Raw genomic sequence first — 14585 nt, 5'->3', positions numbered from 1 at the left:
CGTCAGTGCCCTTGTCCTGACCCCGAGAGCGACACCTTACCCTGACCCCGTCAGTGCCCTTGTCCTGACCCTGAGAGCGACACCTTACCCTGAACCCGTCAGTGCCCTTGTCCTGACCCTGAGAGCGACCTTACCCTGACCCCGTCAGTGCCCTTGTGCTGACCCAGAGAGCGACACCTTACCCTGACCCCGTCAGTGCCCTTGTCCTGACCCCGAGAGCGACACCTTACCCTGACCCCGTCAGTGCCCTTGTCCTGACCCCGAGAGCGACCTTACCCTGACCCCGAGAGCGACCTTACCCTGACCCCGTCAGTGCCCTTGTCCTGACCCTGAGCGGCCTTACCCAGTTCCCGTCAGTGCCCTTGTCCTGACCCCGAGAGCGACACCTTACCCAGACCCCGTCAGTGACCTTGTCCTGACCCCGAGAGCGACACCTTACCCTGACCCCGTCAGTGCCCTTGTCCTGACCCTGAGAGCGGCCTTACCCTGACCCCGTCAGTGCCCTTGTCCTGACCCCGAGAGCGACACCTTACCCAGACCCCGTCAGTGCCCTTGTCCTGACCCGGAGAGCGACCTTACCCAGACCCCGTCAGTGCCCTTGTCCTGACCCTGAGCGGCCTTACCCAGACCCCGTCAGTGCCCTTGTCCTGACCCTGAGCAGCCTTACCCAGACCCCGTCAGTGCCCTTGTCCTGACCCTGAGAGCGACCTTATCCAGACCCCGTCAGTGCCCTTGTCCTGACCCGGAGAGCGACACCTTACCTTGACCCCGTCAGTGCCCTTGTCCTGACCCCGAGAGCGACCTTACCCTGACCCCGTCAGTGCCCTTGTCCTGACCCTGAGAGCGACACCTTACCCTGACCCCGTCAGTGCCCTTGTCCTGACCCCGAGAGCGGCCTTACCCAGACCCCGTCAGTGCCCTTGTTCTGACCCCGAGAGCGACACCTTACCCTGACCCCGTCAGTGCCCTTGTCCTGACCCCGAGAGCGACACCTTACCCTGACGCCGTCAGTGCCCTTGTCCTGACCCTGAGAGCGGCCTTACCCTGACCCCGTCGGTGCCCTTGTCCTGACCCCGAGAGCGACACCTTACCCAGACCCCGTCAGTGCCCTTGTCCTGACCCCGAGAGCGACACCTTACCCAGACCCCGTCAGTGCCCTTGTCCTGACCCTGCGAGCGACCTTACCCTGACCCCGTCAGTGCCCTTGTCCTGACCCCGAGAGCGGCCTTACCCTGACCCCGTCAGTGCCCTTGTCCTGACCCCGAGAGCGACACCTTACCCTGACCCCGTCAGTGCCCTTGTCCTGACCCTGAGAGCGGCCTTACCTTGACCCCGTCAGTGCCCTTGTCCTGACCCCGAGAGCGACACCTTACCTTGACCCCATCAGTGCCCTTGTCCTGACCCCGAGAGCGACACCTTACCCAGACCCCGTCAGTGCCCTTGTCCTGACCGAGAGCGACACCTTACCCTGACCCCGTCAGTGCCCTTGTCCTGACCCTGCGAGCGACCTTACCCTGACCCCGTCAGTGCCCTTGTCCTGACCCCGAGAGCGGCCTTACCCTGACCCCGTCAGTGCCCTTGTCCTGACCCCGAGAGCGGCCTTACCTTGACCCCGTCAGTGCCCTTGTCCTGACCCCGAGAGCGACACCTTACCTTGACCCCATCAGTGCCCTTGTCCTGACCCCGAGAGCGACACCTTACCCAGACCCCGTCAGTGCCCTTGTCCTGACCCTGAGAGCGGCCTTACCCAGGCCCCGTCAGTGCCCTTGTCCTGACCCTGAGAGCGGCCTTACCCAGACCCCGTCAGTGCCCTTGTCCTGACCCCGAGTGGCCTTACCCAGACCCCGTCAGTGCCCTTGTCCTGACCCCGAGAGCGACCTTACCCTGACCCCGTCAGTGCCCTTGTCCTGACCCTGAGAGCGACACCTTACCCTGACCCCGTCAGTGCCCTTGTCCTGACCCCGAGAGCGGCCTTACCCAGACCCCGTCAGTGCCCTTGTTCTGACCCCGAGAGCGACACCTTACCCTGACCCCGTCAGTGCCCTTGTCCTGACCCCGAGAGCGACACCTTACCCTGACGCCGTCAGTGCCCTTGTCCTGACCCTGAGAGCGGCCTTACCCTGACCCCGTCGGTGCCCTTGTCCTGACCCCGAGAGCGACACCTTACCCAGACCCCGTCAGTGCCCTTGTCCTGACCCCAAGAGCGACACCTTACCCAGACCCCGTCAGTGCCCTTGTCCTGACCCTGAGAGCGACACCTTACCCTGACCCCGTCAGTGCCCTTGTCCTGACCCTGCGAGCGACCTTACCCTGACCCCGTCAGTGCCCTTGTCCTGACCCCGAGAGCGGCCTTACCCTGACCCCGTCAGTGCCCTTGTCCTGACCCCGAGAGCGACACCTTACCCTGACCCCGTCAGTGCCCTTGTCCTGACCCCGAGAGCGGCCTTACCTTGACCCCGTCAGTGCCCTTGTCCTGACCCCGAGAGCGACACCTTACCCAGACCCCGTCAGTGCCCTTGTCCTGACCCTGAGAGCGACACCTTACCCTGACCCCGTCAGTGCCCTTGTCCTGACCCTGCGAGCGACCTTACCCTGACCCCGTCAGTGCCCTTGTCCTGACCCCGAGAGCGGCCTTACCCTGACCCCGTCAGTGCCCTTGTCCTGACCCCGAGAGCGACACCTTACCCTGACCCCGTCAGTGCCCTTGTCCTGACCCCGAGAGCGGCCTTACCTTGACCCCGTCAGTGCCCTTGTCCTGACCCCGAGAGCGACACCTTACCCAGACCCCGTCAGTGCCCTTGTCCTGACCCTGAGAGCGACACCTTACCCTGACCCCGTCAGTGCCCTTGTCCTGACCCTGCGAGCGACCTTACCCTGACCCCGTCAGTGCCCTTGTCCTGACCCCGAGAGCGGCCTTACCCTGACCCCGTCAGTGCCCTTGTCCTGACCCCGAGAGCGACACCTTACCCTGACCCCGTCAGTGCCCTTGTCCTGACCCCGAGAGCGGCCTTACCTTGACCCCGTCAGTGCCCTTGTCCTGACCCCGAGAGCGACACCTTACCTTGACCCCATCAGTGCCCTTGTCCTGACCCCGAGAGCGACACCTTACCCAGACCCCGTCAGTGCCCTTGTCCTGACCCTGAGAGCGGCCTTACCCAGGCCCCGTCAGTGCCCTTGTCCTGACCCTGAGAGCGGCCTTACCCAGACCCCGTCAGTGCCCTTGTCCTGACCCCGAGAGCGATCTTACCCAGACCCTGTCAGTGCCCTTGTCCTGGCCCGGAGAGCGACACCTTACCCAGACCCCGTCAGTGCCCTTGTCCTGACCCCGAGAGCGGCCTTACCCAGACCCCGTCAGTGCCCTTGTCCTGACCCCGAGAGCGATCTTACCCAGACCCTGTCAGTGCCCTTGTCCTGACCGGGAGAGCGACACCTTACCCAGACCCCGTCAGTGCCCTTGTCCTGACCCTGAGAGCGGCCTTACCCTGACCTGTCAGTGCCCTTGTCCTCATCCTGCGAGCGACCCTGACCCCGTCATTGCCCTCACCCTGACCCTGCGAGCGACCCTGACCCGACCCTGTCCGTCAGTGCCCTTGCCCTGACCCTGCGAGCGCCCTGACCCTGACCCCATCAGTGTCCTTGCCCTGACCCTGCAAGCGACCCTGACCCTGTCATTGCCCTCACCCTGACCCTGCGAGCGACCCTGACCCGACCCTGTCCGTCAGTGCCCTTGCCCTGACCCTGCGAGCGCCCTGACCCTGACCCCATCAGTGTCCTTGCCCTGACCCTGCAAGCGACCCTGACCCTGCGAGCGCCCTGACCCCATCAGTGCCCTTGTCCTGACCCTGCGAGCGGCCCGGACCCTGCGAGCGACCTGACCCTGACCCCGTCAGTGCCCTTGTCCTGACCCTGCGAGCGGCCCTTACCCTGCGAGTGTCCCAAGTGGATGACTGCGTTGTAAGGATTCTGGGTCATCACATCCAGACGTCCAGTTTTGGTGCATGTGGCCACTACCTCCTTCCCCACAGAGACGTCCAGGTACTGTAGGAATCCTCGGGCACTCTGCACATCAGCGGGAAAAAAAGACAGATTCAAGCGCGCAGACAGACACACGCACAGACATACATGACACATACAGACAGACGGACGCATAACAGAAATTCTGAGTTAGTTGATTCCCAAAAAGTTACAGGTTACGGAGTCCTCAGTCTGTGTTAATGCAGCAGGAACTGCGTAGTGCATTGGACATTTAGACTTCTCAATTACAATGTGTTGCAATCTTGTTTTAATGGAAACTTTTTTTTTTTTTTTAAACCAGGTCTATTGGTAAAATGCTGGACCAGAAACTTAACATGTTTACTACACAGGTGGTCATTCGGACCAGTGTCCGTGCTGGCTCTTTGCTACAGAAATCCAACACTAATCCCACTGCCCCGCTCCCTCCCCATAGCCCTGTATCAATCCAACACTAATCCCACTGCCCCGCTCTCTCCCCATAGCCCTGTGTCAATCCCAAACTAATCCCACTGCCCCGCTCTCTCCCCATAGCCCTGTATCTATCCAATACTAATCCCACTGCCCCGCTCTCTCCCCATAGCCCTGTATCAATCCAATACTAATCCCACTGCCCCGCTCTCTCCCCATAGCCCTGCATCAATCCAACACTAATCCCACTGCCCCACTCTCTCCCCATAGCCCTGTATCAATCCCAAACTAATCCCACTGCCCCGCTCTCCCCATAGCCCTGTATCAATCCAATACTAATCCCACTGCCCCGCTCTCTCCCCATAGCCCTGTATCAATCCAATACTAATCCCACTGCCCCGCTCTCTCCCCATAGCCCTGTATCAATCCAACACTAATCCCACTGCCCCGCTCTCTCCCCATAGCCCTGTGTCAATCCAATACTAATCCCACTGCCCCGCTCTCTCCCCATAGCCCTGTGTCAATCCAATACTAATCCCACTGCCTCGCTCTCTCCCCATAGCCCTGTGTCAATCCAATACTAATCCCACTGCCCCGCTCTCTCCCCATAGCCGTGTCAATCCAATACTAATCCCACTGCCCCGCTCTCTCCCCATAGCCCTGTATCAATCCAATACTAATCCCACTGCCCCGCTCTCTCCCCATAGCCCTGTATCAATCCAATACTAATCCCACTGCCCCGCTCTCTCCCCATAGCCCTGTATCAATCCAACACTAATCCCACTGCCCCGCTCTCTCCCCATAGCCCTGTGTCAATCCAATACTAATCCCACTGCCCCGCTCTCTCCCCATAGCCCTGTGTCAATCCAATACTAATCCCACTGCCTCGCTCTCTCCCCATAGCCCTGTGTCAATCCAATACTAATCCCACTGCCCCGCTCTCTCCCCATAGCCCTGTGTCAATCCAATACTAATCCCACTGCCTCGCTCTCTCCCCATAGCCCTGCATCAATCCCAAACTAATCCCACTGCCCCGCTCTCTCCCCATAGCCCTGTGTCAATCCAATACTAATCCCACAGCCCCGCTCTCTCCCCATAGCCCTGTGTCAATCCAATACTAATCCCACTGCCCCACTCTCTCCCCATAGCCCTGTATCAATCCAATACTAATCCCACTGCCCCGCTCTCTCCCCATAGCCCTGTGTCAATCCAATACTAATCCCACTGCCTCGCTCTCTCCCCATAGCCCTGCATCAATCCCAAACTAATCCCACTGCCCCGCTCTCTCCCCATAGCCCTGTGTCAATCCAATACTAATCCCACAGCCCCGCTCTCTCCCCATAGCCCTGCATCAATCCAACACTAATCCCACAGCCCCGCTCTCCCCATAGCCCTGTATCAATCCCAAACTAATCACACTGCCCCGCACTCCCGCCATAGCCCTGCATCAATCCCAAACTAATCCCACTGCCTCGCTCTCCCCATAGCCCTGTATCAATCCCAAACTAATCACACTGCCCCGCACTCCCGCCATAGCCCTGCATCAATTACATACTAATCCCACTGCCCCACTCTCCCCATAGCCCTGTATCAATCCCACACAAATGCCACCGCCCCACAGCCCTGTATCAATCCCAAACTAATCCCACTGCCCCACTCACTCCCCATAGCCCTGTATCAATCCCAAACTAATCCCACTGCCCCACTCACTCCCCATAACCCTGTATCAATCCCAATCTAATCCCACTGCCCCGCGATCTCCCCATAGCCCTGTATCAATCCCAAACTAATCCCACTGCCCCACTCACTCCCCATAACCCTGTATCAATCCCAAACTAATCCCACTGCCCCACTCACTCCCCATAACCCTGTATCAATCCCAATCTAATCCCACTGCCCCGCTCTCTCCCCATAGCCCTGTATCAATCCTACACTAATCTCCCCACAGCCCTGTATCAATCCCACACAAATTCCACTGCCCCACTCTCTCCCCATAGCCCTATATCTTCGACTTCAATGATACATCTTTTCCCAATTCAATGGTCTCACCCCCCAACCATGCCGAGTGTGAAAGTATTCCGTGCTCCAACAACTTTCTGCATCAAGAAATTTCTCCAAATGCCTCTTCTCACTCACTGAGTGATGATTTTAAATTGATGGCCCCTCGTCAATGATTCCATAAACAGAGGCAAGAGTCTTTCCCTAATCGCTCGATCTAAAATCTCGCCATCGTTTTAAAAACCTGTATTAAATCTCCTCTGCTGCAGTATTTGGTCAAGTATCTTCTCCTGACTAAAGTGACCCATTCCTGCTCTTACGTTAGTCTCAGTAGCTGTTTAATAAAATGACCGCAGCCACGTTATTTTTCTTATGCGGTTGGAAGCGGACGCTGAAGTGCTACTAAGAACATAAGAAATAGGAGCAGGAGTAGGCCAATCGGCCCCTCGAGCCTGCTCCGCCATTCAATAAGATCATGGCTGATCTGATCCTAACCGCCAATCTACTATCACAGAACCATCTCCTGAATCTAACAGAATTAGACACACGAAATAGGAGCAGGATCAGGCTACACGGCCCCTGGGCCCGCTCCGCTACCCACAGGGCCATGACCGATCCGAACCTAGACTCATGTCCAAATTCCTGCCCGCTCCCCGTAACCCTTAATTCCCTTTACTTCTAGGAAACTGTCTATTTCTGTTTTAAATTTATGTAATGATGTAGCTTCTACAGCTTTTTGGGGCAGCATATTCCACAAACCTACCACCCTCTGAGTGAAGTAGTTCCTCCTCATCTCAGTTTTGAAAGAGCAGCCCCTTATTCTAAGACTATGCCCCCTAGTTCTAGTTTCACCCATCATCGGGAACATCCTCCCCGCATCCACCCGATCAAGCCCCTTCACAATCTTATATGTTTCAATAAGATCGCCTCTCATTCTTCTGAACTCCAGTGAGTAGAGACCCAATCTACTCAACCTCTCCTCATATGTGGCACCGCGATGACGAGGTTCGTTCTGGGAATTAGATTCAGGTTTCTTTGGGAGCACAGCACACTGAAATAGAGCTGAGCACCGGGTTACTCCTGCAGCTTTTGACCAGCACTTCAATGGCCGATAGTTAATCTCAGCAAGGCGCAACGGGAACAAGCGCTTTGCACGTGTGTGGTTCTAAAGGCGAGGCTGTGGTTAGGGCAGGCCGATGGGACGGAGAGGAGGGCACTTTACAATATAGCCGGTCCAGGAGCATCCGATACTCCCAAACACCGGGTAACAACAGGAGAGCAGCTCGTCCGTTTCCCAGCACATACCCCACCGGGAAGAAATACAAAAAGCTTAAAGCCCTTGCGGCCACAATAATTAAATTCAGCACGACACCGGAAAGGATGTGGCCACTCACACAGGTAGCCAGGAGGAAGTGATACGGGAGGAATTCCATCCGCAAGACGTCGTTAAACTTCTTCACGCAGTGCAGTTCGATTCCCTGGTTGTCGTATATGTAGAGCCACTTCTTCTGTGCTACTGCAAACATGGTCTCTGTGTGCAGCCACCTTCAGAACACAACGGGAGCTTGTTTCACCGAGGATCGGGTAACACACACACACACACACACAGAAGTGAGAGCAGCTCGACAGTTTACGTGTGCGCGGGGCGAACTGAGGTGTACGCTAGGAGTCTGCTCGTGGGACGCAGCAGACTCGAAAGAATGAATGAGTTAACCTGCAGTTAGATGGCCGCTCCCATCACAGCTTCAGGACATCCCAAAGCGCAGTTACTTTTAGAAACATAGAAGATAGGAGCAGGAGTAGGCCATTCGGCCCCTCGAGCCTGTTCCGCCATTTAGTGAGATCATGGCTGATCATCCAAATTCAGTACCCTGTCCCTGCCTTCTCCCCATACCCCTTGATCCCTTTAGCCTTATATAGCTAACTCCTTCTTGAATATATTTAATGTATTGGCCTCAACTGCCCTGTGTGGTAGAGAATTCCACAGGTTCACCACTCTCTGGGTGAAGAAATTCCTCCTCATCTCTGTCCTAAATGGCTTACTCCTTATCCTTAGACTGTGACTCCTGGTTCTGGACTCCCCCGCCATCAGGAACATCCTTCCTGTTTCTAGTCTGTCTAGTCCTGTTTGAAACTTATAAAATTCTATGAGATTTTGAAACGACAGCCAATTTGCGCACAGCAAGGGCCCACAAACAACGATGTGATAATAATCACTGTTTTAGTGATGTTGGTTGAGGGATAAATATTGGCCCAGGACACCAGGGAGAACTCCCCCCTGCTCTTCTTCCGATAGTGCCGTGGGATATTTTATCCTCTGGCGCGTGGGTCAATAACCAGAGGTCACAGATTAAAAATCATTGGCAGGGGATCTAGAGGGGAGGTGAGGAGAATTGTTTTCACTCAAGAGTTGTCGGGATCTGGAACGCTCCACCTGAGAAGGTGGTGGAAGCTGATTCCATAAATCATTTAAAAAGGGGAGTCGGACAGGTTCTTGAGGACCAGCAATTCCCAAGGTTACGGACAAAAAGCGGGAATGTGGGATTAAGCGTGACAGCTCTGTCAAAGAGCCGGCACAGGCACGACGGGCCAAACGGCCTCCTCCTGTGCTGCACGTGTCTATGATTCTTTGCTCACCTGACGGGGCCCTCAGTTTAACGTCTCATCTGAAAAGGCGCTATAGAAATGCAAGACTTGCATTTCTATAGCGCCTTTCACGACCTCAAGATGTCCCAAAGCGCTTTACAGCCAATGAAGTAGTTTTGAAGTGTAGTCACGGTTATAATGTAGGAAACGCGGCATCCAATTTGCGCACAGCAAGCTCCCACAAACAGCAATGTGATAAATGACCAGATAATCTGTTTTTTTTAGTCATGTTGCTTGAGGGATATTGGCCGGGACACCAGGAAGAACTCCCCTGCTCTTCTTCAAAATAGTGCAGTGGGATCTTATACGTTGACCTGAGGGGGCAGGCGGGGCCTCAGTTTAACGTCTCATCCGAAAGACGGCACATCCGACAGTGCAGCGCTCCATCAGTACTGCCCCTCCGACAGTGCCGCGCTCCATCAGTACTGCCCCTCCGACAGTGCAGCGCTCCCTCAGTACTGCCCCTCCGACAGTGCAGCGCTCCCTCGGCACTGCCCCTCCGACAGTGCAGCACTCCCTCGGCACTGCCCCTCCGACAGTGCAGCACTCCCTCGGCACTGCCCCTCCGACAGTGCAGCACTCCCTCGGCACTGCCCCTCCGACAGTGCAGCGCTCCCTCAGCACTGCCCCTCCGACAGTGCAGCCCTCCCTCAGTACTGCCCCTCCGACAGTGCAGCGCTCCCTCAGTACTGCCCCTCCGACAGTGCAGCACTCCCTCGGCACTGCCCCTCCGACAGTGCAGCACTCCCTCGGCACTGCCCCTCCGACAGTGCAGCACTCCCTCGGCACTGCCCCTCCGACAGTGCAGCGCTCCATCAGTACTGCCCCTCCGACAGTGCAGCGCTCCCTCAGTACTGCCCCTCCGACAGTGCAGCGCTCTCTCAGTACTGCCCCTCCGACAGTGCAGCGCTCCCTCGGCACTGCCCCTCCGACAGTGCAGCGCTCCCTCAGCATTTGGAGTGTCAGCCTGGATTATTGTGCTGAAGTCCCTGGAGTGGGACTTGAACCCACAACCTTCTGACTCAGGTGAGAGTGCCTCATGATGGGATCAGCATTAACCAACGACGACTGCGAAAAGCAATGGGAGGCAGAAGGAAGTTTTACAGCCTGGTCTCACTTAGATCCAGTCTTCGTTTTAGCGGAAGTCTGTGGAATGGGCTTGGCTGTTGCGAGATGTTAGATTAGGTTGGAATGTAACGCAAGCTCACACTGGGTGCATGCCTGGAATGTAAAGCTGAATTACTGGTTACACGGAATAAAAAAGTATTTTAACGCGTTATTTAACAAACCATGACCGTCAGTCAGGCTGCTCCAGCGAGTGTACAATTAACAGACTCTTGCTTCCGAGTCCGAAGGTTGTGGGTTCAAGTCCCTCTCCAGAGACTTGAGCACAAAAATCCAGGCCGACATTCGCAGTGCAGTGCTCAGGGAGTGCTGCACTGTCGGAAGTGCCGTCTTTCGGATGAGATGTTTAAACCGAGGCCCTGTCTGCCCTCTCAGGTGGACTTATAAGATCCCACTGCACTATTTCGAAGAAGAGCAGGGGGAGTTCTCCCCATTGCCCTGGTCAATATTTATTCCTCAATCAACATCACTAAAACAGATTATCTGGTCATTATCACATTGCTGTTTGTGGGAGCTTGCTGTGCGCAAATTGGATGCCGCGTTTCCCACATTACAACAGTGACTACACTTCAAAGGTACTTTGATTGGCTGTAAAGCGCCTTGGGACATTCTGTGGTCATGAAAGGCACGATAGAAATGCATGTCCCTCTTCCTAAATATTGATGGAAACAATTCTTGGTATTTATCAGGATTAAAAAGAGTCTTTCGGCAATCCTCAAAATCCTCTTCAGCTCCCGAGCAGGGAAAGAGAAGTGTGCAGCTACCGAATGTCATTGACACGTTCCATGACGTTTGTCTCGCACAGGAGCTGCTTGGTGTGCCAGTCGAGCGCCGCCACGTGTCCCCTGCGTCCGGCCAACAGCAGGTGCCTGAAGGGGGACAAAGCACAACAACCTCAGCACAAGCCCCCACGGAAAGGGACAACCGCAATTATACCGACCGCTCGCTCGAATAAAGCAGCACACAGCGCTATATATCCAACACTCGGAATAATCTCACACACACCGCTATATATCCAACACTCGGAATAATCACACACACAGCGCTATATATCCAACACTCGGAATAATCACACACACAGCACTATATATCCAACACTCGGAATAATCACACACACAGCGCTATATATCCAACACTCGGAATAATCACACACACAGCACTATATATCCAACACTCGGAATAATCACACACACAGCACTATATATCCAACACTCGGAATAATCACACACACAGCGCTATATATCCAACACTCGGAATAATCACACACACAGCACTATATATCCAACACTCGGAATAATCACACACACAGCACTATATATCCAACACTTGGAATAATCACACACACAGCGCTATATATCCAACACTCGGAATAATCACACACACAGCGCTATATATCCAACACTCGGAATAATCACACACACAGCGCTATATATCCAACACTCGGAATAATCACACACACAGCGCTATATATCCAACACTTGGAATAATCACACACACACCGCTATATATCCAACACTCGGAATAATCACACACAGCGCTATATATCCAACACTCGGAACAATCACACACACAGCGCTATATATCCAACACTCGGAATAATCACACACACAGCGCTATATATCCAACACTTGGAATAATCACACACACAGCGCTATATATCCAACACTCGGAATAATCACACACACAGCGCTATATATCCAACACTCGGAATAATCACACACACAGCGCTATATATCCAACACTCGGAATAATCACACACACACCGCTATATATCCAACACTCGGAATAATCACACACACAGCGCTATATATCCAACACTTGGAATAATCACACACACAGCGCTATATATCCAACACTCGGAATAATCACACACACAGCGCTATATATCCAACACTCGGAATAATCACACACACAGCGCTATATATCCAACACTTGGAATAATCACACACACAGCGCTATATATCCAACACTCGGAATAATCACACACACAGCGCTATATATCCAACACTCGGAATAATCACACACACAGCGCTATATATCCAACACTTGGAATAATCACACACACAGCGCTATATATCCAACACTCGGAATAATCACACACACAGCGCTATATATCCCCCCCCCCCCCCCCCCCGGAATAATCACACACACACAGCGCTATATATCCAACACTCGGAATAATCACACACACAGCGCTATATATCCAACACTCGGAATAATCACACACACAGCGCTATATATCCAACACTCGGAATAATCACACACACAGCGCTATATATCCAACACTCGGAATAATCACACACACAGCGCTATATATCCAACACTCGGAATAATCACACACACAGCGCTATATATCCCCCCCCCCCCGGAATAATCACACACACAGCGCTATATATCTCCCCCCCCCCCCCCCCCGGAATAATCACACACAGCACTATATACCCCCCCCCGGAATAATCTCACACAGTACTATCTATCTTATGCTTGGCTCACTTAGCGACTCGCACTTACTTCCCGTCATATTTTCTCTGTCACACTCTCTTGTTGACGCCCGAGTTGTTACAGAGCAGTGCATCCTCTGGCTTCATACACTGATGCACCCACGTACAATCCCCTCAAACAGCTATTACACACCACTGAAGGAAGTGGGGTTGGGAGGAGGGTGTGCGTGGCGTGGGATACAAGCAAGTGATCAGAGATGGCCTTATCTGTGATGGAGGCCATGGCAGTAGAGAGGACACGCGAGCTGGCGAGGTCGAGGGGATGGCCGTGGGTATGGATAAGGAGAGCATTTTGGAGGGAGAGGTTTAGGGAGGGCGGTGAAGTTGGAGAGGCAAGGAAAGGGGAGCTAAGATAGAGTTTGAAATAACAGAGGATGATCAGTCACTCCTTGTAGAGGGAAGAATGGAGGAAAGCCTTGGGAGAAACTCGGCGCAGGACTTGAGTGGGTGATAGACAACGAGGATTTTGAAGGACATGCGAGAGGGGTGGAACAACGTGAGGTGGCTCAAAGGAGAAGGTGCCAGAGGAGCAGGGGGGGGGGGGGGGGTGAGACTGAGGTGTGATTTGGAGAGAAGGGTCACACCGCCACCACAGCAGTTTGGACAAGGCAAGTGGTGGAAAGTATAGCCAGGCGAGGGGGCTTCAGCAAAGGGGGAAAGTGCCATCACATCTCAGCCAAGTTTCCGACAAGGCCGTGATGTCGATACAATCACGCACAAGGGCCTTGTTCACAAGTGAACGGACATCGTGGAGGGGGGCTGCGGAGAGGCCCGGGTGATAGCTGATCCACTGGTCGAGTTCACAGGGTCATCACTGGGAGGGATAAACGGATCGTTTTCAGGTTGGCAGGCTGTAACTAGTGGGGTGCCGCAAGGATCAGTGTTGGGGCCTCAGCTATTTACAATCTATATTAATGACCTAGATGAAGGGACCGAGTGTAATGTATCCAAGTTTGCTGATGATACAAAGCTAGGTGGGACAGTAAGCTATGAGGAGAACAGAGTCTGCAAAGGGATATAGATAGACTGAGTGAGTGGGCAGTAAGGTGGCAGATGGAGTATAATGTGGGGAAATGTGAGGTTATTCACTTTGGTAGGAAGAATAGAAAACAGAATATTTTTAAATGGCGAGAAACTTTCAAATGTTGGTGTTCAGAGAGATTTGGGTGTCCTCGTGCACGAAACACAGAAAGCTAGCATGCAGGTACAGCAAGCAGTATGGAAGGCAAATGGTATGTTGGCCTTTATTGCAAGGGGGTTGGAGTATAAGAGTAAGGACGTCTTGCTCCAATTGTACAGGGCTTTGGTGAGACCACACCTGGAGTACTGGGCACAGTTCTGGTCTCCTTATCTAAGGAAGGATATACTTGCCTTGGAGGCAGTGCAACGAAGGTTCACTAGATTGATTCCTGGGAGGAGAGGGCTGTCCTATGAGGAGAGATTGTGTAGAATGGGCCGATACTCTCTGGAGTTTAGAAGAATGAGAGGTGATCTCATTGAAACAGACAAGATTCTGAAGGGGATTGACAGGGTAGATGCTGAGAGGTTGTTTCCCCTGGCTGGAGTGTCTAGAACTAGGGGGCATAGTCTCAGGATAAGGGGTAGGCCATTTTAAGACTGAGATGAGGAGGAATCTCTTCACTCAGAGGGTTGTGAATCTTTGGAATTCTCTGCCCCAGAGGGCGGTGGAGGCTCAGTCGCTGAGTATATTCAAGGCTGAGATCGATAGATTTTTGGACTCTAAGGGAATCGAGGGATATGGAGATCGGGCAGGAAAGTGGAGTTGAGGTCAATGACCAGCCATGATTTATTGAATGGCGGAGCAGGCTCGGGGGGCGGTATGGCCTACTCTTGCTCTTATTTCTTATGTTCCTATGAGGGGCGAGTGGGACG

General features: G+C 54.0%; 1 protein-coding gene across 1 annotated transcript in view; it reads right to left on the bottom strand.

Annotated features, from left to right (window-relative positions):
* The window catches only part of wdr46 (WD repeat domain 46), a 39888-nt gene extending 28828 nt beyond the window's left edge, over nucleotides 1–11060 (bottom strand). The window contains exons 1-3 of the mRNA XM_085975290.1: nucleotides 10956–11060; nucleotides 7815–7965; nucleotides 3924–4059 (exon numbers count right to left, since the gene is read on the bottom strand). Of these exons, the coding sequence (XP_085831416.1) occupies nucleotides 3924–4059; nucleotides 7815–7965; nucleotides 10956–10978 (310 nt within the window). The 5' untranslated portion in view covers nucleotides 10979–11060. The remainder of the gene's footprint in view (nucleotides 1–3923; nucleotides 4060–7814; nucleotides 7966–10955) is intronic.
* Between the last annotated feature and the right edge of the window lie 3525 nt (nucleotides 11061–14585).

This window comes from Somniosus microcephalus, unplaced genomic scaffold, assembly GCF_052327205.1.
Source record: "Somniosus microcephalus isolate GS21.2 unplaced genomic scaffold, FLI_Smic_1.0 unresolved_chr1, whole genome shotgun sequence".
NCBI lineage: Eukaryota > Metazoa > Chordata > Chondrichthyes > Squaliformes > Somniosidae > Somniosus > Somniosus microcephalus.
This window is presented reverse-complemented; position numbering and strand designations above follow the sequence as displayed.